Source organism: Monopterus albus, unplaced genomic scaffold, assembly GCF_001952655.1.
Source record: "Monopterus albus unplaced genomic scaffold, M_albus_1.0 scaffold81.1, whole genome shotgun sequence".
NCBI lineage: Eukaryota > Metazoa > Chordata > Actinopteri > Synbranchiformes > Synbranchidae > Monopterus > Monopterus albus.
In genome coordinates this window covers 1,196,757-1,218,297 of record NW_018127961.1, presented here as the reverse complement: position 1 = coordinate 1,218,297, position 21,541 = coordinate 1,196,757, and the positions used below count along the sequence as shown (strand labels likewise).

The 21,541-nt window shown below is 40.0% G+C and overlaps 2 protein-coding genes across 4 annotated transcripts in view; both read right to left on the bottom strand.

Moving 5' to 3' along the window:
• The window catches only part of cep192 (centrosomal protein 192), a 48,148-nt gene extending 37,176 nt beyond the window's left edge, over positions 1 to 10,972 (bottom strand). Inside the window, 13 exon segments of the mRNA XM_020606730.1 lie at positions 1,727 to 1,873; positions 2,096 to 2,218; positions 2,563 to 2,780; positions 3,968 to 4,118; positions 4,218 to 4,370; positions 4,581 to 4,670; positions 4,826 to 4,941; positions 5,109 to 5,259; positions 5,503 to 5,555; positions 5,780 to 5,937; positions 9,077 to 9,187; positions 9,942 to 10,174; positions 10,742 to 10,972. Coding sequence (XP_020462386.1) covers positions 1,727 to 1,873; positions 2,096 to 2,218; positions 2,563 to 2,780; positions 3,968 to 4,118; positions 4,218 to 4,370; positions 4,581 to 4,670; positions 4,826 to 4,941; positions 5,109 to 5,259; positions 5,503 to 5,555; positions 5,780 to 5,937; positions 9,077 to 9,187; positions 9,942 to 10,114 — 1,644 coding nt within the window. The 5' untranslated portion in view covers positions 10,115 to 10,174; positions 10,742 to 10,972.
• A 1,177-nt stretch (positions 10,973 to 12,149) lies between these two features.
• seh1l (SEH1-like (S. cerevisiae)) lies at positions 12,150 to 21,283 on the bottom strand. 3 transcript variants are annotated; one of them, XM_020606767.1, is made up of 9 exons: positions 21,040 to 21,283; positions 20,539 to 20,589; positions 18,693 to 18,839; positions 18,226 to 18,437; positions 16,271 to 16,369; positions 15,996 to 16,136; positions 15,722 to 15,876; positions 14,145 to 14,298; positions 12,150 to 12,391 (listed from the first exon to the last, which is right to left on the bottom strand). In XM_020606767.1, the coding sequence occupies exons 1-9, from the start codon at positions 21,148 to 21,150 to the stop codon at positions 12,217 to 12,219; spliced, it is 1,245 nt and encodes a 414-aa protein (XP_020462423.1). In that variant the 5' UTR covers positions 21,151 to 21,283; the 3' UTR covers positions 12,150 to 12,216. The 3 variants fall into 3 exon arrangements, with proteins under 3 accessions (XP_020462423.1, XP_020462425.1, XP_020462424.1); XM_020606769.1 differs by having other exon boundaries at positions 12,310 to 14,061; XM_020606768.1 differs by having other exon boundaries at positions 12,316 to 12,815.
• Between the last annotated feature and the right edge of the window lie 258 nt (positions 21,284 to 21,541).

Genomic DNA, 21,541 nt, shown 5'->3' with positions numbered 1-21,541 from the left:
CTCCCCAGTTGAGGTCAACAGCTGCACGCCCCTCCAGGTGTCACTATCGCTGCCCACGTGAGCGTTGAATTCCCCCAGTAGAGCAATGGAGCCCCCAGTCGGGTCATTTTCCAGCACCCCTCCCAGGGACTCCAAGAAGGCCGGGTACTCTACACTGCCATTCGGCCCGTGGGCACAAACGGCAGTGAAAGACCTATCCCCGACCCAAAGGCGCAGGGAAGCGACCCTCTCGTTCACCGGGGTAAACTCCAACACGGGGTAAACCCGTGTGTCTTAATTGTGGAGCTAATGTGGCTGTAATTAAGGAATATAAACTAAGATGGCACTACAAGACAAAACATCAGGACAAGCTGCGCTCGTTTGGGCTAAGACTGGCCAGGCCCCGTGAGGGGAGGCCCGGCCACCAGGTGCTCGCATTCGAGCCCCAACCCCAGGCCTGGCTCCGTCACCTAGGACCTGTTTGCCTTGGGAGACCCTACCAGGGGCATATAGCCCCCAACAACATAGCTCCTAGGATCACTCGGGTACTCAAACCCCTCCACCACAATAAGGTGGCAGTTCAAGGAGGTGAGATGATTTCCCATAAAGCAGGTAATGTTAAAACGCAAGTTATCTGGCTGCTGTTAACGCTAACGTGAGCATGGCACCAGGAGGAAACCAGGGGATGCTCAGCCAAAAATATTAATGTTTTTCTCCAAAACTCCAGATACAAATGAAGATGAGGAAGAGAGGTAGAGAAGCGGTAGAAGAAGGGAGAGAGGTGGGAGGGGCAGCAGGGGGGCAGGGGGTTGGCGGCGAGGACTCCAGTGTTAGCATGAGTGATATAGGCATATTATAGGTTATGGGTCAAACGCAACCCCAAATACAGCCCATGGTTTTAAGTTCCAATTTGTTGATCTCATAAATTTAAATCAAAGTTTTAAATGGAAAAGTGTCAAGCTTACATTTTTGATATAGTTTTTGATAAGCACTGATTATGAAAATAGCACAAGTTTGCTTTAAATTGCTGAGCAGTTCAAACTGTAGTTTGCACCAACTTGAGTTTATTATAGTTTGGCATATTTCATTATGTGAATTTCTTTTTCTGTATGTATATTTTTTTTTAAAGATTGTCTGTTCTAACTTCTTTAATTGTGAAGTAACTGGTAGCTTTGGCAGTTTTTGTGTGGAATAAAAGCATCTCATTAATACTTCTTGTTTTACATGACCTTTAAACAGAAGTTACCAACCAAAAGTCTGGTGTTTTGCAACAAATAAATAGGGGAAACACTGTGAAAGCAGGATAAGCAGTGACTTTGACAAGAGCCAAACTGCTCTGGCTGACGACTGGGTCAGAGCATCTCTCAAACTTCAGGTCTTGTTGGGTGTTCCTGGTCTGCAGTGGCTAGTACCTACCAACAGTGGTTTAAGGAAGGACAAACAGTGAACTGGCGACAGGGTCATGGACGCCCACACATTTGTCTAAAAAATATCTAACCTGCTTTCACTCCTTTTACACAAGTTCTTCACTGAACAGTTGACATATTTGTGCTCTTCCTGACAGTATAACTATGGAAGCAAACAGATTCACAGAAGATGCTCAAGGAGTTGTGGAGTGACAAATAACTGCTGAATCGACTCGTGTACACAGTATTAGGCAGGTGGTCATAATGTTATGGCTGACTGGTGTAGATGGGGGTAATGCATACGTTGGTCTTTTCACATATTCCTCTGTCATCTATTTTACCTGGGAAAGGTGGAAGCTCCCCTGGGTGCCTTGAAGGTGGGACACAGTTAGGTCCTGAGGTCTTCTCAGTCCAGCTCCACTCCTCAGATAGACAGAGTCCAACAGTTGATCAACATTGGGCCCAGACTCTGCATTTTCCATGGCATTCTGGGATCCAGTCAGAATCATATCAACAAATATGTCTTTACACACTTGTCATATTCACTGGTATTTTATCCCTCAGCAGTTGTATTACTCTGTGCTTGTTCAGTGCTAATTACATTACATTAATCTGCTTTATAAAATAAAGATGTACTGCATAGGCAGTTTGAAATGCCCATCAGTTGGTCAGTTGAAGTTGCATCACATTTGTCATGTATATGTTCTCACCAGTGCCTCTTGTCGGTCCAGGATTGTGCTCCAGTTGACAGGAGAAAGTCTCTGAGCTCCCAATGAAGGCTCCTGAGAGATGCTGGCCTTCCCTGTTCCTACAGGACCCACACGGTCACCCATCTGGAAAACACCATGTAATTCAAGCAACAGATCCAGAAATCTCTTTAGGTGAACAAGTCAAGAACTATTCAACACAATTCAACAATACAAGAGCAATCAAAAAGTATAAAACCTGTACAAAATAGAAGTCCTCAATATGCACAAAATTGCCTGTGAATTCTCAAAAACATTAAGAATAATCCTTTGTCATTGTCAAAAAGCGCAGGTGTGTCACATAAGATTAATAATATATCCATTACCTTTAGGTGCACTAATGAGCCCACTGGCCTACATGGAAAGCAACCACCACTGATATTAGCTACACCTGTGTGTGTCATAGTACCTGAAGGGAGCGTCATTCTCACCTCCGTGTGTCTGGAAAGGCTGTTCCTGCTATGTCCTGCCAGATTATTTAGATCACCATCCTCATCTTCACCAGCAGTACTGCTACCCACAATCCCTAGCCCACGCAGGACATCATAGGTGGTCTGGACTTTAGTTGTCAGAAGAGGGATGGTGGAAACCCCCCCATCATTCCCGCTTTCCTCGCTTCCACTGCTTCCATCCCCACCTCCCCCATCCCCTAGAGTTAAACAATAGCACAAAACAAACAGGCAATCACCTAAAGATTCAAGGTGACAGACTAGACCAGGGGTCAGCAACCCGTGGCTCCCGAGCCAAACGCAGCTTTTCAGCCCCTCCCTAGTGGCTTCCTGACTCAATGGCTACCAGCTATGCCTGCTAAGTAGAGCTAGCCAGCTGGCATGTTAGCGGGTCAACATCTCTGAAAACATCTGAGCAAATTTCTAAACTGGCATTACTTGGATCAGCTGATCACATATTTGAAAACTACATAGTTATTTTCTCAACTGAAAAAATATCAAAGCTTCATAAAGCGGTAGAACATTATGGTACTAGGACAAAAATTATTACAGCTTTGAGCCTGCCCTGCTACCACCATAGCGCAGTGTCCATTTGCCTCCATCTATTACGAAGTTACAGTATGTAGGTCATCTGAATACTACTCGTGTACATATTTAGCTTTTTCATGGCATTTTGGCTACTACTTTTATTTGCACAAACCCAGAAAGGATAGGCCTGCATTGTTAAAACATATATAAATGCTCATTTAGACCCATTTGTACTGTTGATTGGATAATTAGCCAATAGGCTGTAGTACCTGCTTGTAAAGGGCTCAAATAGTTTTTGGAGCTCCAGGCAGATTTTCTTCTGGTCAACTATACCTCTTCAAATAGTAAAGGTTGCTGAACCCTAGACTAGACTCACATGCTGGTAGATAACTGAAACATAAAAAAAAATCAAGTGTTGTGAAATGATTCTGCTTAAGGCAATTCAATAACGCAGTTTGTGTTGTTAGGTTAAAATTTCATAAAACAGAAATGTTAAAAAAATACTATTTGTATTATTTACATAAACACTGTGAGAACGATTAAGAAACCTCCTACCAGGTAAAAAAAAAAAAACTGTTACTACTGAGTGCTAAAAGCAAGCTCTTTTATTCTGAGATGAAAAAAAGATCTGCTTAATGGTTTATCTCTAGCTTCATTGATGTTTCAAACTTAAGACATTGGGTGCAGTCTGTTTACTTCAACTGTGTAAAACCTGCAACATAAGAACTAGTAACATGTTCCATTTGATTAACACTTGTTGCAGTAATTATATGGGGCTTTAACTCTACAACACTAAGAAAGCAGAAAATCCAGCAAAACAGAAAGAGAAATCAAATCAGGCCAGAGCACATTATTATACCTGTGACAGGAGGGTTGATGACTTGGCCCTCAGCAGATCGTCTTTGTTCAATTCTAGACAGAGATTGACTGCCACGGCCACTCAGAGACTCATCATCAGAACTGCCTCCTTCCAAACCCGGCCTGAAACTGGGACGATTACTCTCTCCAACCTGTGCAATTTGATAGGACTGATCACATAATGAACACCGTTTTTTAGCTCAATACTGAATTATGTTTGAAAAATAAAATCAATTTTTTTTTCCCCTGACCAGTTGTCTGGAAGCACTTGGCAATAGCCGTGTCCTGGTGCCACTGCTGTTCCTTCTGTCTGACTCCAGCTCATCCTCAGTGCCCTCATCACTTGCAGGACAGGAGTCCATACCTGTAGCAGCTAGACGCACATCAGGCATCTGGAAGTCCTCCTGAAGTAAGTACATAAGATGTAGTAAAACAACACAAAAACCCCCCACTAAGAAATACAACATAAATTGTATAGAAAAATATTCATGGTTTAAATTACAGGATTTAAGAGTGATGACTGAATTGCAACTGTTGAAAATAAACTGCATTTTCAAACAGCTGTTCTCCACTTGAGTTAAAAGCAGTACATGGCACAAAGGGTGTGCATTCACCTGATCATAGTCATCAAGGAACTGGTGTCTGTACTTTTCTGGCTCTGCAGAACTTGAGTTTGTTATGTCATCAGCAGCACGAGGCAGTCCCTATGAACAAGTGCTCTAGTGAGTGTGAGCTGAATGAAAAGTTAATGTAAATCAAACTTTTCTTACAGCTTATTAATACTGCTAAAGTTTAAGAACAATTCTGTAAAGTGTTGGCTACTTTGTATTTTTTATTTGAAATGGAAGAACAATCTTACTGTAACAGGAATTTCCTGGCCCTCTACTCTGCCTCTCTGCATGGCAGGAGGGACCAGCTTTTTGAAGTACAGCTCTAGTTCATCATCAGGCAGGTTGTTCCAATCAATGTCATCATCTAGGAATCAAACATACGATTATTACATGACTCAAACTTCGACAGCATCTTAGCAATATACTGTATATTTATTATAACTAAAATATCAAAAGATATACAAATCTATAAAGTAAAATAAACAAAACTGTAGAGGGTTAAAAATCTGACAAGATAAAGCCCAATTACACCTGTGATATCACTGTTAATGCTGTCCACAGACATGAGCTTCTCATTTGCCAGGAAGCTTGAGTTACTGCCACTGAAATGATCACTGTCCATTTCCTCACTCTGCACATTGTCGTCCTCTGCCATAGCTGGTAAGGCCTGAGCCTGTATGGACTGCCCAGGAAAAATGGAAGTTATGTTTGCAAAGAAGTCATTATTTATAATTCCAAATGTGAAACGTATTTAAAAAAAAACATAATTTCATGTTTGTTTGTTTTTTCACATAACTGGCAGGGGTTAACTGTTCAAGATGTAAAAACAAAAAGATGTTAAACTGGAATTAAGCAAAATACAGGGTTTCATTTTTCAATAAACTCAAACTGTCAACCTGTACAAAACAGCCAACAAGACTGGTACCTTTGCATCTTTATGTCCGGGCTCAGAAAAAGTGAGAAGCCCTGTTGACAGATCTGCCAGGAGACAAAAGGTTTTTAGTATATCCAAAGAAAATGTATTCATTTTGATAATGACTATCATGGCTTCTCTATATCAGAGAACACAAGTGCCCATTTGGTATTAGGTGAAGCCAGCACAGACAAGCATTTCATTCAGGGATGGTGTTGCAGAGTCTCTGGCTGGGTAGTACAGGTACTGTGTTTTACCTCTACAGCTATACAGGAGCAAGACATCTTACCTGTTCCAAGTTCTGTGGGACGGCCATGCACCAAGTCCATCTGTGCAGGAGGCAGACCCAGCATGGAGCCTTGGTTTCGAGATGCATTCTCATCCAGATTAATCTTTACCAGCATGTCTGAAAGACGGTGGGCTGCGATGAAGTCATCAGCATTGTCCCTGTGATGAAGGTGACGTGCCATAAATAATTAGGACCACATAAAGCATGTTGAATATGATGGAACAAAAAAATTAATATGTTTCACATTATGATAGTGTGTAAAAAGAAACTCCTTTCTACGGCATATAAAAATTGTTATAATTAGAATGTCACACTTTTATTATGATTTACTGACACTTTGCTAAAATGGTTGAAAATGAGAAATACTGTACATTGGTCTGTATGAAGAGAAACATTTATCTAAAAAGTATCTAACTTGTGTTTTCAATCCCTACACAAATGCTTTACTTGCCAAATGTACATAACTGAAAGTACTTAATGAAATAATTCAACCTACATTGGTTGACTCACAAAAATGTACCCTGAAATACATATGCACTGTATTATATAGTATGGCTTTTGCGTGACAAACTATTACAAGCAAGCAAGCAAGCAAAATTTTTTTATATAGCACCTTTCTAAACCTACATTACAAGGTGCTGTCCAGTAAAACATAAAAATACATAAAACCAGATAAAACACATCTACATAACAGCAAAAATGCATAATCAAAACAAATACATCAATCAGTAAAATTGTTAAAAGCCAGTGAATACAAATGCGTTTTGAGAAGCGATCTAAAAATGGTCAGGTTTGGAGTAGATCTAATATCCCGTGGCAGACCATTCCACAGTATAGGAGCCCAAACTGAAAAAGCTCGGTCTCCCCAATGTTTCCGTCTGGACTTCGGTACTTCCAGGAACAACTGGTTCGAAGACCTAAGTGTCCTTTCTGGAGCACAATAACGCGCAAGCTCAGAGATATAAGAAGGTGCTAGACCATGTACAGCCTTATAGACAAACATCAACAATTTAAAATCAATCCTAAAACAAACAGGAAGCCAATAGACTGAGGCAAAAACTGGAGTTATATGCTCATGGCGCTGTGTATTAGTCAAAAGACGAGGTCCTGCATTTGGGACCAACTGGAGCCAGAACAATAAGGCTTGAGAAGTGCCAGTATACAGTGCATTACAATAATCAAGTCTAGAGCTAATAAAGGCATGAACTGCCTTTTCAAAATCACTAAAAGAAAGAAAAAAGCTGGCTTTGACCACAGATTTTATCTGTTCGTCCAGCTTAAGAGCACCATCAAATACCACCCCAAGATTCTTCACGAGGCCTCAAGTAGGGGGCCAAAGAGCTAGGAACATCAGAATTAGTGACACCAGAGTTACCAATTAAAACACATTCTGTCTTACTTTCATTAATATGTAAGAAATTATGTGATAACCATGCCTTAATGTCCCTCAGGCAATCCATCAAGGTCTGTAATGAGTTGCTCTTCTTGACATTCAATGGCAGATAAATTTGAATAGCATCTGCATAACAGTGAAAAGACAACCCATATTTCATAAAAATCGATCCAAGGAAAAGTAAATACAAAGAAAAGAGGACTGGCCCAAGGATGGATCCCTGAAGAACACCACAGTTCAGAGGAACAATAGAAGAGGAGAACTCATCAATGTGTACAGAAAAACTCCTTTCAGACAAATATGATTCAAACCATTTAAGAACAACTCCATGAAGTCCTACAGACTGCTGCAGACAGGACAACAAAATATGATAGTCCACTGTGTCAAAAGCAGCTGAAAGGTCTGAAAGAGAATTAACATAGCAGTATTTCCTTCATCTACAGTCAACAAAAGATCATTAAATACCCACAACAGCGCTGATTTGGTACTATGGTGTGTCTTAAAACCAGACCGAAACTTTTCAAAAATCCAATTTTTCTCTAAAAAAGCCTGTAATTGTATAAAAACTCAATTTCAAGATCGGGCTGGCTTATCTCTGTGAATGTGGATATGTTCAACAGGGATGGGTCAATGTCAAGCGGTGTGACAGGGAAGGACAGAGTGTTTTTTTCCTTGCTGAACTCGCTGAATTTTTCTCCAAATGCAGCTTGCTTTGCCATAATTGCAAGGCATAAATAATCACAATTTATGTGATCTCTTTTTTTGAGCTCTCTTAGGGAGGGGAAGAGAGAGAGCGTACCTCTCTGTACATCTCGGGCAAATGCTGTCATCTTGCGCTCAAACACCAGAACATCCTCCAGCAACTGCAGAGCTGTGCTTCCCTTTCCGTGGAGATTTTTATTCAGTGTGTTTAAGTGACTTGTCATATCCACCATGAAATAAAACTTTTCCAGCCAAACGAGGTCTCCCAGTTTGGGATAGCTGAGGCCTTTGCTTTCCAAAGAAGGGTTTCACATGTTCCACACAAGCAGCAAAGCGTTTCAGCACGTCTCCCCAAAGGGAGCCACAACAAGGAGGCTGAAGAGCCACATGTGGCTCCGGAGCCGCAGGTTGCCGACCCCTGACCTATAGGGATGAGGTGGAGAGGCTGATAGTGTGGCGCAGAGAGAACAATCTGCTCCTTTATACCTCAAAGGCCAAAAAGGTCATTGTCGACTTCAGGAGGAAGAAAACCGACATCTTGTCACTGTATATCAGGGGGACCGAGGGAGAGGGTGCCGGCCTTTTACTTTCTGGGAGTCCATATTGAGGAGGACCTGACCTGGAACATGAAAACCTCTAAACTGCTTAAAAAGGCCCAGCAGAGACCCTACTTCCTATGGGTGCCCAGGAAGAACAAGATCTCCCAGAGACAGCTGGTGTCCTATCAGTGCTCCACTGAGAGCATCCTTACATACTGTATATGTGTATGGTAAAGCAGCAGCACAGTGGCTCAGAGGAAAGCGCTCCAGAGGGTCATTAATATGGCCCAGGAGATTGTCGGCTGCCAATAAAGGATCATCTTATCTGAATATACAGTATCAGATTTGGCTTTTCCTCTCTGCTTTTTTGTTGTTCCAATAGAAACTAAAGAAATTAACATGAGAATACCAAAGAACTTGTGATCAAAACAGTTTTCTGAGAGAAGTGACGCGTCATAAGACAGAAATGCTGGAGTGCCAGTATTTTTGGTCATGACTGTAGGTGTTCAACTGGGTTGAGATCAGGTGACTATGAAGGCCCATAGCGTACGAGTCACATTTTCATACTCCTCGTGCTCTATGGAAGGGGACACTGTCATCCTAGACTCATTTACTCAGGTTCTTCCTTTAATTTGTCACCTGTTTTGATATATATATACTCACAAGTCATCTTTAAAGCTGAGGGCAAACTTGGGCTGTTCTCCAACTGATGAATCTGAGTTGGCTTGCTGCAGCTCTTTGCACTGCATATATGACACCTCAACAGAATTTCCTCTGTAAGCAAGAGCACATACCATAAAACTGCTTTCACAGAACAATGGCTTGGTACTATAACATGCTGAACAACTCATGCATCATGCTTAGTGCTCCAAGTTACACAGCAACATTCTTAGTGCTGTTCCTGTTATTTCTGTGGGAAACCAAAAAAAGCTGCAGCTCTACTATATAGTGGTACATCATTCACCAGTCACAGCACATTGCAACTCAAAGCTTTACATAAATATAAACAATGAAGTTAAAGCATATCAGTGACTCTGGGCCTTGACTATTCTAATATGGTGCATTAATATTCAACAACAGTATTTTGTATCTAGGCTTTTAGGATGCATTTAATATTAGCTGAAACACTGCACAATAACATCTACATTTAATGCAGCATTTCTGAACAAAATTACTACAGATTTAATAATAACATGCAGACGTCTTGGACTTTTATTGCACACCCAAGACAAAGTATTCAAATCACTGAGGTGCTGTAGTATGTCGGCCTCAGTCTTGAAGTGCTGCTAAAAGTTTTACAAGGCACCAGATCAGTCACTGTGCTTGTTTCATTTGAGGCCCCAAAATTTGGATCTTTTTAGGGCACAAATAGAAAGGAAGCCACAAAGTTAAGATTTCATCTGGCTATCAATAATTTCAGTATCTACTTTCACATTAGTCAACTAGCCTGTGTGACGATACAGAGAATGATGCATGTGAGTGTTCCTAGAACAAGTCACATCTGTCCAAAGCAGCAGCAAGCTCCCACCTGTTGTCAGATCCTGGTCTAATTTTAGCCACTGTAGAGGCAGCCACTGGCAGTCCTGGGCCTGAACCCAATGTCACATTCTCCAGTGTGGCACGGCCACTGGTGCTGTCCATAGACTTGCAGAGAAAACTGGGGAAGGCTTCATCTTCCAACCTGCAAAAACTGTCTGCCATGTTTTTGTACGGGTGACAGCCAAGTGTGGCTTGGCTTTAGTTCAAGTGAAGACCATTTATCTAGTTAAAATAAATGAGAAACGGAACAAGTTAGCATTACATACAAGGCCTCAAAACACACTCAACAATGTACACACTTATTGTAATGGCACGCATAGGTTACTTAAGTTGTGTATTTACTAATCCCAGGTCTTTGATATCACTTTACAACTGGGAGAACCATCAGTTATTTGTGAGTAGGAATAAATACTTTAATATGTTCATGTTATGTTTCGTGGCTACACACTTTGTTTTATCGACAAATAGAGAATATTTAACTCTAGTTAGCTTTAACATTAACTGGGTATACAAAGTTATCTAACTCTTAACGCTAGCTAACATAACGTTACTTGCTAAAAACAAGAGGGTTTGTCGAATTCGCCAGGACGCTCTATATTTGAGTTACTACATTGTCTTGCTTGATTAAGCTAGAGGAAAGTGTTGCAGGGATAAAAAGTAAAGACGGAATATATATAGTAACTACTTAGTGAACCCTGTTTGGAAACCTAAGCCACTTTAAAGACTGCTTCATTTCAGCAAGAACATTCAACGTTAACAGTCTTAAATGATCAGTTAATTGCAACTCACATTCAATACTCCAAGCGCGGGGCAAAAGACGTTTTCCTCGGACTCTAGTTCTGTCTTTATGAAGTGGGACAAACGTGTTGCAAGACGTAATAAAGGTCCAAAAGTTAAATCCCAAACACATATGGTTTTAATTATTGCTTGAAACTCAGCATATAGTGCAACAATTTCGGGGATATGCCCGGAAACGACAGGAAGCCCGCGTGAGCATCATGTCATGAGGGCGGGACTTAACCAACTTAAACCGCTTTGATAGGTCAACAAAACTGAGAGGAGGAAATTGTCAATCGTGATAGGATGGGATTCATATCATTCTGTAGAATTATGGCACACTCGGAACAGTTTGGAAAACCATCCATTGATTAATCAAACTGATGCCGGTCCTTTAAAACGATTACTGCATCCATAAAGTATCAGATAATAGAAATATAAATTACTAAACAACTGTGCAGATTTATATAACATTCAAAGTTATTTTAAAAATAACCTCACCAGTTAAACAAAACTACCATACACAAGAACATAAAACTATAAGCCTATCTAGAAAATCATATAAGCTCACAGCAGCTAGAAAGTGTGAAGAATAATTTAACATCTTACCCAAACTTAAGATAAAAAAAAAAAATACGACTCCATTCTCTCCCCCCCTCCAAAAAAGGATGATGAATCACACACCGTTTCCATAAAAAATTTCACATGCAAGTCAGTCACTCATAAATGATGCTTCTGGTTTGTGTATGTGAAAGAACAGTCAAGAATAACTTTCTTTTAATATCTTATGGCAAGTAACAACTTCCATCATGTGCAATTTTAAACCTCCATACAGTGATAATGAGAAATCCTTGCTGTCACTGTTAGTACTACTCCAATTTTGTCTGATGTACCAGCTTATATTTACATTGTTTCTATCCATCAATTATCTATACAGGTTATCCTAACGAAGGTTGTTGGACATTGGACAAGAGAAGGGGTACACCCTGGACAGATTGCTAGCCTGTCACAGGGCTGACATGTAGACAAACAGCCACACATACTCACACTCACTCCTATGGACAATTTAGTCACCAACCAACCTAAGCTGCATGTCTTTGGACTGTGGGGGGAAGCTGGAATTCACAGTTTCGTGACCATAAATACAAGATAAACAATATCTAGCTTTTTTATATTGCATTTAATGACTACGTGCTACTTAAAGGTACAGTATATTGTGACTGTTTAGTTTATAGTTTCAGTTTGTAAATCACAGACTAGAATTTATATTACACTATTAAAAAGGTTATCAAAATGGCTGTTGTGGCCATATAATACTGTACATATTTCACCAATTCTTCATCACATCTTTCAATAAATCTCTAATTTACGCTCAGAGAAATAACAATACATGAAACAGAGCAAAAATGAAGGTCTTTATTAGAATTGAATTACATTTTTGTGGCCCCTCCCTGTCCCCAAACTTATTTTAGCTAAACACCCAAATATTACTGTGGTTCAGCCTCTGGTAAGGGCAGCAGTGCTCTAGAGGGTCTGCGGGCAAGAACCAGTGGCTGAGGCTGAATGGGCTCAGCATCACAGTGCTCTATGAGGGAGGAGGGAGGCAGCAGGTGACCATACCTAGTCCCTGCTCTGGGAGGATCCAGAGGTGGAAAGTAATACCTGAAGCAATTAAAAAAATAAAAATAAAAAAAAAAGAGACAAACACAACAAATATGTGGACAGAAAGAGAACAATGACAAAGGAATACAGAGAGGAAACATAAAAGGAAGCAGAAATGAGAAATTAAAGGAGAAAAGATGCCCTAGAAACAAAAGGGAGAAGATGGCAGAGTACTGATAGAGGTTTTTTTTTTTTTTTTTAAGGTTGCTCACTGGCAAACAATATCTTGCAATTCAAAAAAAGTGGAATAAAACAGCCATGGAGTTTTCTTGCCAAAACGATACAATGACAGACACATTTCAAACACAACACATGGACAAATGGTAATTGGTGCAGGAGACATTAGTAATTTGCAGCATGCTGGTGTATCTTTGGAGAAATCACATGCCGCATGGGAGGGGCAAAGGGCGCTCTCTTGCCAATCCTGCATGCAACAAGTAGTACAATAGCACATTACTTTAACAAATGCCATCACACTCAGCATTGTGAAGAAGGTGGAATAAAAAAAAAACCTTTATGTGAACATTTTACAACCTGCATTACAAAAATGTAATTTAGTTGAAAATTTAGGTATTCTATAACATAGAATGTCAAACACTACATATATCGGACAATACTCAGATTAGAGGTGACTCAAGTCAAAAACAGCATGAATGGTAAATAAAAAGGTTTTGTTAAGTAACAGGTTATTAAGTTAATCATAAACACAGCCACATACAAACTCAGACAAAATCTGTGTTGCTCAAACATCATTCATTTACTGGCAGTGTTAATAGCAGTTAATATTACATCAAACTGTCAAATTTGCTCATTCATAATATAAATTTTAAAGTGAGCCTAAGCAACCATTGTGGAATAGTGACTACTGTGGTTATGGATGACAATGGCAAGGGCTAAAACATGGTATAAGTAGAAGACTCAGAAATGTCTACATAATGCTTGCCAATGCTAACCACCATAACCTACTGGTTACACCTGCCAAAGTAAGGATATATCAACAAAGTGTGCATTTTATTGCTTACAAATTTAAAATGTTATTTGTAAAAAGAAGAATGTGCTATCTTGGCTTTCAAAAGTTACACAGTCTCACTTGAAAGCTGCCAATGGCAACATTCATGCCCACAGTGGATGCATTTATACTATTTTCTGATGTTACTACAGTTGGTTAATAAGGTTCATTCAAGCTATCCTGCTCAGCAAAGAGTTTGGCAATATTTACCTCAAAATGAGAGTGAAAAGTAAAAATAAATTTAATTTGTTGAAAAAACTGAGCTTCAATTTAAATAAACTGATATGAATACAATGGATGCTAAGATGTTGTAGCCTTACACATTTACAAAATGCTGTTAATGTCACTACATGACAGTTCTGCTGTATGTCCAAAAAATAACTCAAAACAAGTCAAATATCAAATTTATATAAACAGGTTTATTCTAACTTCTATACCAAGAAAATGGTTAGCCTCAACACTGACAATGCAGCGTGCGAACATTCTTGGAACATGTGCCAGTACAAATCAAGAGGAAATCGCTTCTTTAACAAAACACCACAACACACTGGGCTCCACAGGCTTGATGCCAACAACCTGTATGCTGGAAGCCAAGCTCTTTGCATGAGTGCAGTACTGGGTCAGTACAGGTCCAGGGGTTTGTCAGTGTGCAGCTGCCATCCCGGTCAGTGTGAGGAATAAGAAGTTGTCAGTTCTGACTGGTTCTGGCTGGGTGAGTGGCATCCAATACATCGCACAACCTACCTTCCTGCAGACATCCCGTTCAGTGCGTTCTGGGAGCTCTGAACAGAAGAGCCCACCACAGTGCTCATGGCAGTGGGCTGACTAGATGAACCAGTGAGTGGGCTGCCGTCTCCCTTCAGGATGCCTGTGCATTTCCAGTTGCCCATGTAGTTGGCTGGAGAAAGAGACAGGAGGTAACAATAGTGCTCACACTGCTTATAACCTGATCAACTAGTCTTTTCTTACAGACCTAAACATGAGACAATCTGACCAATTTGGGCCACATACAGTATAAACCTTTCACTGTCACAAATCAATGATTGCAGGTTTAATAATGAATGTGCCTTTTACACAGACAAATGCTAACAACTTTGATGCTTTGTTGCTTTTTCTGTTTATTTGTCCAGGTTTCAGCTCTCCTTTTCTGATTACATTCACCAGGGAGAAACTGTTGAACATTTGACAATTCACTCCACTAACTTCTTTACAGTAGTGATGGTAGGCTGAACACCTAGGCTTCAAAGTGCATGTCGAGTACTCGAGGTAATGGAAAGTGAACCTTCATGTTGAGGCTTGTATCATTTAGAAAATGTGAAGTCACTGATGATGTTTTGACGCTAACATCGGGGCTAACAGTTCAGGAAGTGATTCCAAGTTGGTGGGATGCTGGAGCATGTGTTTGAGATGTAAGGGGAATGGACGGGGATCACAAAGTTTGTGGGTTTGTAGTACCAGAGATCATTGCAGTGCAATTATTTAACTTATATTGCCACAATATCAGCACCAAAACATAAGTTATCCCCAGTATGGGAGCCTTTCAGTGCAATTTCTAGCCAGTTAAATCATATGATTACTGTATCTGCTGTCATTTGTTGTAATGTTTATTTTCCTTCAGAGCCTTGGTATCAAAATTATTTGTATGACTGTAATTCATGGTTGTGTTTTTGCAGGTGAAATGCAGCTGCTAACATTTTTTCCACCCTACTGGAAAACACACAAAACAGTGTAAGCTACCCGTCCCTCACCTGTACCACCTGTCCCTCACACTGGCTATTTATGTACTTCAACATCATTAAAACAAAGTTTTTTTGAAGGCTGGAGAAGTAAGCAAATAACGTTTTTAAATAAAAATTGTTCCTCCCTCAGTCACACAAGCATATTCACCACACACATGCTGAAGAAATATTGTGAAGAATAATAGTCATCACCATTTTGACACATGAACCAGTTTCAGCTTCATCTAACTGGAAAGCTTCAATGCTTCAACTAGACTTCATCTTTCCATCACTACTTTACAGCTTTTTACACCATCAGAAAGTTTTGCAGGGATTTTAGTTGGAGGAGCAGCAGCTCTCTGTGAGACATAGATGAGATGCAGGCAGGGGAATTGTGCCAGAGCGCTGCTTCAACTGGGACAGCAGGGACTCCAAACTGCACTCATGTAGATACATCTGGCAAATCTCTGGCCAGCAAAATTAACTGTAGCTTCTAAACAGGACAAACGCAGACTGTTATAGAAAATGACCAGCCTTATCCTTTAAACATGTTTCACAGAAATCTGTTTTGTTAGCTCGGTGCACTAAAATGAATCCTCTCACCTTTCCAGAGGCGCACACAGCCATCATCCCCGGAGGAGGCTAGCAGGGTGCTGGTGATGTTCCAGCTCACACGCCACACCTGGGAGTTATGGTTGTCAAACTGAGCCACAATCTGCACCTCAAACTTGCTGGGTCCCGTAGAAGAGCTCTCCTTCCTGTGGTTAGTATACAAATCCAGTGAAATGCAGGACTTCAGTGACCACACTAATCTCTGTGCACACTGTGTCCTTCATATGACAACTTTGATCAAAAAGAAAAAAACTGAATTAGTCACCTCATTGGAATGAGCTTAAAGATTCGGACGTCTTTAGTGGCAATGGCGAGAACATGGAAAGATCTTCCCAGGTTTGGAGCAAATGCAATGTCATGGACTGCATCACTGACAGTCATCAGTGTCTCTGCTTTAGCATATTTCCTTTTTAACATTGGTAAAACAAAAATAATTAAACAGCAATTCAAAACTTACAAAGATACTTTATTGTTCATACTGGTTTATAAAATTAAAACATTTTTAAAAAGAGTTATGCATAACACTAGAGTAACACCTACCTTGTGTTTTCATTGTACTCATAAATCTGAACTTTCCCACCGTACGCTACGTTGCTGTCATCACTTCCTACTGCAAACATAGGTGGATGGGCACGCGAGCTGGGTTGTAGGGAGAAGAAACACAATTTTTCACAGATCCTGAAACTCCATTATTATCTAACAGGGTTTTTCCACTACAAGATCCTACCAAAACAGAAAGTTTAAAACTGCTTTAAGCAGTGACTTTTTTATATTTAATACTCTTCTTGTTTATGTAAAGACACATGATGTAATGAGTATCTGACTCATGAAATTGGTAAAGTCACTTGCATGAATTTCCCAGTGTTTATTTCACAACCTGCAACTACATTCTACGGTATACAAAATAGCATTTCTGTAGAAAAAGCTGTATTAAAATTCATAGTCACTCCCTGTTACAAATACTCATTCTACACCCTTTTCAAACTGAAACAAATTCAGGTTAACAGCTTCAATGTTTTGTTACACAGTGGTCCCTCGTTAATCGCGGGAGTTACGTTCTAAAAATAACCCGCAATAGGTGAACTCTGCGAAGTAGTCAGCTCTATTTTTTACAATTATTATAGATGTTTTAAGGCTGTAAAACCCCTCACTACACACTTTATACACTTTTCTTAGACAGGCATTAACATTTTCACACTTTTTTCTCTTGTTTAAACACTCTCAAAGTTCAACCTTCGTAGAAAAATAATAAATATAAAATATAAATACATAAAAATACTGTATAAACGTTTTCCTATAAATAATAATGATGGATTTTAGAACTAACGAATTTAATTTCTGTACTGTACAGGAGACACGGCATGCAAAAAGCATGCAAAATTGCACACAAAAAAAATTTTCGCGAAACTGCGAGGCTGCGAAAGGTGAACCGCGTTATAGCGAGGGACCACTGTATTGTAAAGAATAATTGGTGTGCAGTGCATGGTTTAGAAATAAATGCTAATAAGTTGTGACATTCACAACAAGCTGAATTTATGCCTTTCGACTTCAAATTAAGACCATGTTGCTGGATGGCAGTATGAGCTTAGTGGGTAAATCTCAGACCCAGTGCAGTGAGCCTTTTTCACAGCTGACATTTTCACTCATCATTGTAGAAAAAGCATACATGTTATAACATTAACTGAAGTAACTAAATGAAATTCAGCCACCACACAGGTTACCATTTACAAGAGTTTTGCCTACTTGGACATATCAAAATATCTTCATTGAAAAAGACCTGAATTCTGAAGTGAATTCCCCTGTGTGGACTTTTTATTTGTTTACCCTTTTTTAAGATCTCTAAAAAGCCCGTTCTCAGACATGTGCACTTTGCTGATTTCACAGACCCCTGCCCAGTATAGGCAAGATTAAAATGTGGGGCTTTAATGAGAAATTTTTACATGAGCTATCAGTTATTTGATGTCATAGATCTCATTACAGATGAACATATGTTCATCTGTAAAAATATAAAAACATGTTTCCCATAATGTGTTGGAATTAAATTCCTTAAAAAGAATCGCTTATTTTGCCAATTCAAATTCTGGGAGAGGAATTCAATATGAGACTACAGATGTCCGTGTTCAGATAAGAAGACAATTATGGAGTTACAGCCCCATGAACTGAACAGCAAGCTGTAAAAATCAACATATAGTATGTTAGAGCAGTAAAGGTATGATATTATTGGGATTGAGAGTCCTATAAGACGATGTGTGTTATACCATAAATTTTGTGTGACTAACATGAACATAAATAAGCTACTTTATTTTGGAATCCTAATTTAACATCTCCAGTAAATTCAATTTTCTGTCCTAATTTAACATCTCCAGTAAATTCAGTTTTCTGTCCTTAGGACCAACTTATTTCAAAGTGAAATAATATATAGCTAGTACTATAAATGCTCCAAACACTGCATTGTCATAGCAGTTTATGATACAATAAGAAACCTGTGTTCAAACCTGGAGGGATTCCAGGAGATGCAGCTGCAGCTGAGCTTGCAGGAGATCTCATGCTGCAGGGACCACTGACTCAAGTTCATCACATCAGGAGCCTCATAAATCCTCACCACTCCGTCCGCAGAGCAAGTGGTCAACATCAGTCCCATGTGTTTTGGGGCAAACTTCACATCAGTCACTGATGTTCTACTGTCCACTAGTGTGGTTCTTTTGATCTACAGTAAGACAGAACAATGTGAAATACTTGGGTCAAATCTTGTATCAAACAGAAAACTAAGGCAAAGTGACTATAGGCAGTGACTTAACAGGGCAAATGCATTTCACATCATTGGGGTTCACTGCCATAAGCACAGCTCACTGATTACCATCATTCTGGATAATGCAGAAGGCACTGAACTGATAAGTTGTTTGTGACATAGAAACAATTTCTTGTGTTCATCATGGTAGCTTAGAAAAGTGCTACTACTCACCCAGTGGCTCAGTCCTCTTTGTTTGTCATTGGACTCCCCTACAATCTCTTCCCAGACAGCAGCTGTCCTGTCAAAGGAGCAGGAAGCTAGAACCTGCCCAAATTCTGGATGAGCCCAGGTCACTCTCCACACTGATCCACTGTGTGTCTGACACACAAAGTAGAGAAAATAACTTCTGTCTAATCAGTGAACCTCAAAAATAGTTCAAGACTTCAGATTTCAAAATGTTATTGTAACTGGTGTACGTGAGACAGTGCCACAAGAGACAGTGTACAAAATAAATTGGGAAGCTGAAAAAACGTAGAAAAAAAAAAGAAATCAACTGGACTTGGTTTTAGGTAGAAGACGTTTCACCTGTGGTGGCAATTTTTATGATGGTACCCTTTTAGTGGCCATTTACCTTGTAATCCATTACTAGATGTATATCACATGATCGTAAACCTTTGCATGCCCTTGTGAGAGAGAAAAACCAGAGGTGACCTGAGACCTGAGAGCAGGTATCCCATAGTAAATAACCTCCTGTTTGACTTATCTGTTTGAGCATCTGTTTTCTGTTATAGCATGTTGGGTTCTCTGTTCAGAGAACCCTCCTTCCTGCAGGAATAAATATGTAATAACTTTCAGAATTGATGTTAAGTATTTATTTTACACTCACGGAGCTTTAACAAGATAATTTTTCCACAACACACCTCTCATCCAAGAGGCTTCATTAGTTCTGTCTAAATGGTGTTGAACAGGAGATATTTATCATAATCAGAATCAGCTTTACTGGCCAGGTGTGTCAGACACAAGAGGAATTTGACTCTGGTACATCGGCTCTCAATGTGGAGCCCTGGATGTGTAGTCAGCTGAATTTAGGACTACCGTACATCTGCCTTTGTCTGCTGGAAGGATTGTGATGGTTTCATCCTTCTCTAATGCAGCCAAAGCCCTCTCCAGAAGGGACCAAGAAGAAGAAACTACACATCCAGAACTCCCTTAGGGCTTGTGGATACCCCAAGTGGGCCTTCACCAAGCAAGGAAGAGGCCCAACACCAACAGGCACAAACCAGAAACAAGAGGGGATAACACTGTCATTCCTTATGTGGCTGGTTTATCAGAGAAGTTAAAAAGGATTTTTCGCAACCACAATATCCCAGTTAACTTTAAACCAGGAAACACCCTGCGGCAGAGACTGGTCCACCCGAAGGACAAAACAACCAGACAGAGAGTGATGTGGTGTATGCAATTAAATGTAGTCAGGAGTGTAACGACTTGTACATTGGTGAAACTAAGCAGCGGCTTCACAAACGCATGGCCCAACATTGAAGGGCCAACTCCAGTGGACCAGAGTCAGCAGTCCACCTCCACCTGAAGGACAAAGGACATTCTTTTGAGGACAGTGAAGTCCAGATCCTCTCTAGAGAACACTGCTGGTTTGAGAGAGGAGTTAAGGGAACTATTTTTGTAAAAATATAACACCCCTTACTAAATAGGGGTGGTGGACTAAGACACAACTTGTCATCCATCTACAATCCTGTTTTGACATCTCTGCCCAACATTCCCACCCTAATTCACACCAGGACAATTGGTGTCAGTCCACATGTGAGGATTCAAAGACAGGTAACGACTCTCACCGATACTGGGCTATAACTGGTCTTCTACCTAAAACCAAGTGCAGTACTTTTTTTCCCTATGTTTTATCAGCTTACTAAAACCTGGATGACTGAGAATCTGCACATACAATAACTTGGGAAGGAAACTGTGCAAATGTATTGTGGTTTTATCCAAAGTACACTGGGTGATAAAAAAATTATTTTACCAGGAAATCCTATGGTTAAAACTGATCAATCAACAGGTGGTTTACCTTCCAGCTGGCTGTACAGTGCCACTCTCCATTTTCACTTTTGTCCCAAACCTAAAAGGAATATTACAATGTCTAAGAAATATTGTTGCTAATAACTTATGTGGACACATTTGAACATGTTGAGGTCGTGACTTTGAAATCTCGAATTGGTTTACGATTAACGTTAGATTAAACCTTCTGCATCACAGGTGTTTCATACAGCCAGAGTGTGTTTCAAATGTATTTTGCTCCTACCCAACGTTACTTACGATGTCTTTACATTAGCAACCATAGCCTATATGCTACAAACACAGTGGTTAACAAACTAGCTACATTCAATTAGGTTTGAGTGTTTGAGTGTCAAAAACTGCAGCAGATTAGGTAAAAGCACGACGTTAACATTACGTCTGTCAACAACTGGTGGAAAATGAGAACGAGTAAATTCTGCTGTGGGCATGCTAGTTGCCAGCTAACGCTAACATTAACAAATTCATGTAGCTATAGTAGCTACACATAACTTACTTTAACACTTTGGTCACTGGAGCAAGTCGCCATTCTCCGCCCGTGAAAATCATACGACACATCGTGGATTAGATCTTTATGATCAGCTGCAATACTACGCGCTACGAACATGGTTGCAACTCAACGCTAGCTAGCTAGCTAGTAGGCCTGTCATGTGGCTACTAGAGTGTATGAATGTTTGGCGGGCCCTCGTAGTGTGTGCGCAGTGAGTGCATACACCTGTATTAACCACAGAGGGGCGCATTTACTCTTTAACTTTATTTTGAAGTACATTATTATAACGTATATTTTAAAACTTGTGTCAAACCGAACAGCGACGCAAATGTGATGTTAAAAAAATCTATAAAACAATTAAACATAATCTTTGAATCAGTTAGTAAGTAACATTTTGGTAGACTTTTGGTCAACTAAACGCCGGTCGCCGGGGCTGCCAGGTTTTTAGATTTACACTACCTTTATATTCACAGCTTTAGAACACTTTTAGACTAGAAGGCTGTATACA

Excerpts from the sequence above, each read along its gene's own strand:
- seh1l (XM_020606767.1), bottom strand. The coding sequence starts at position 21,150 with ATGTTCGTAGCGCGTAGTATTGCAGCTGATCATAAAGATCTAATCCAC. Across the intron at positions 20,590-21,039 it reads CCAGTGACCAAAGTGTTAAA|GTTTGGGACAAAAGTGAAAA; the intron begins GTAAGTTATGTG and ends TATTCCTTTTAG. Across the intron at positions 16,137-16,270 it reads GAGTACAATGAAAACACAAG|GAAATATGCTAAAGCAGAGA; the intron begins GTAGGTGTTACT and ends AATGTTAAAAAG.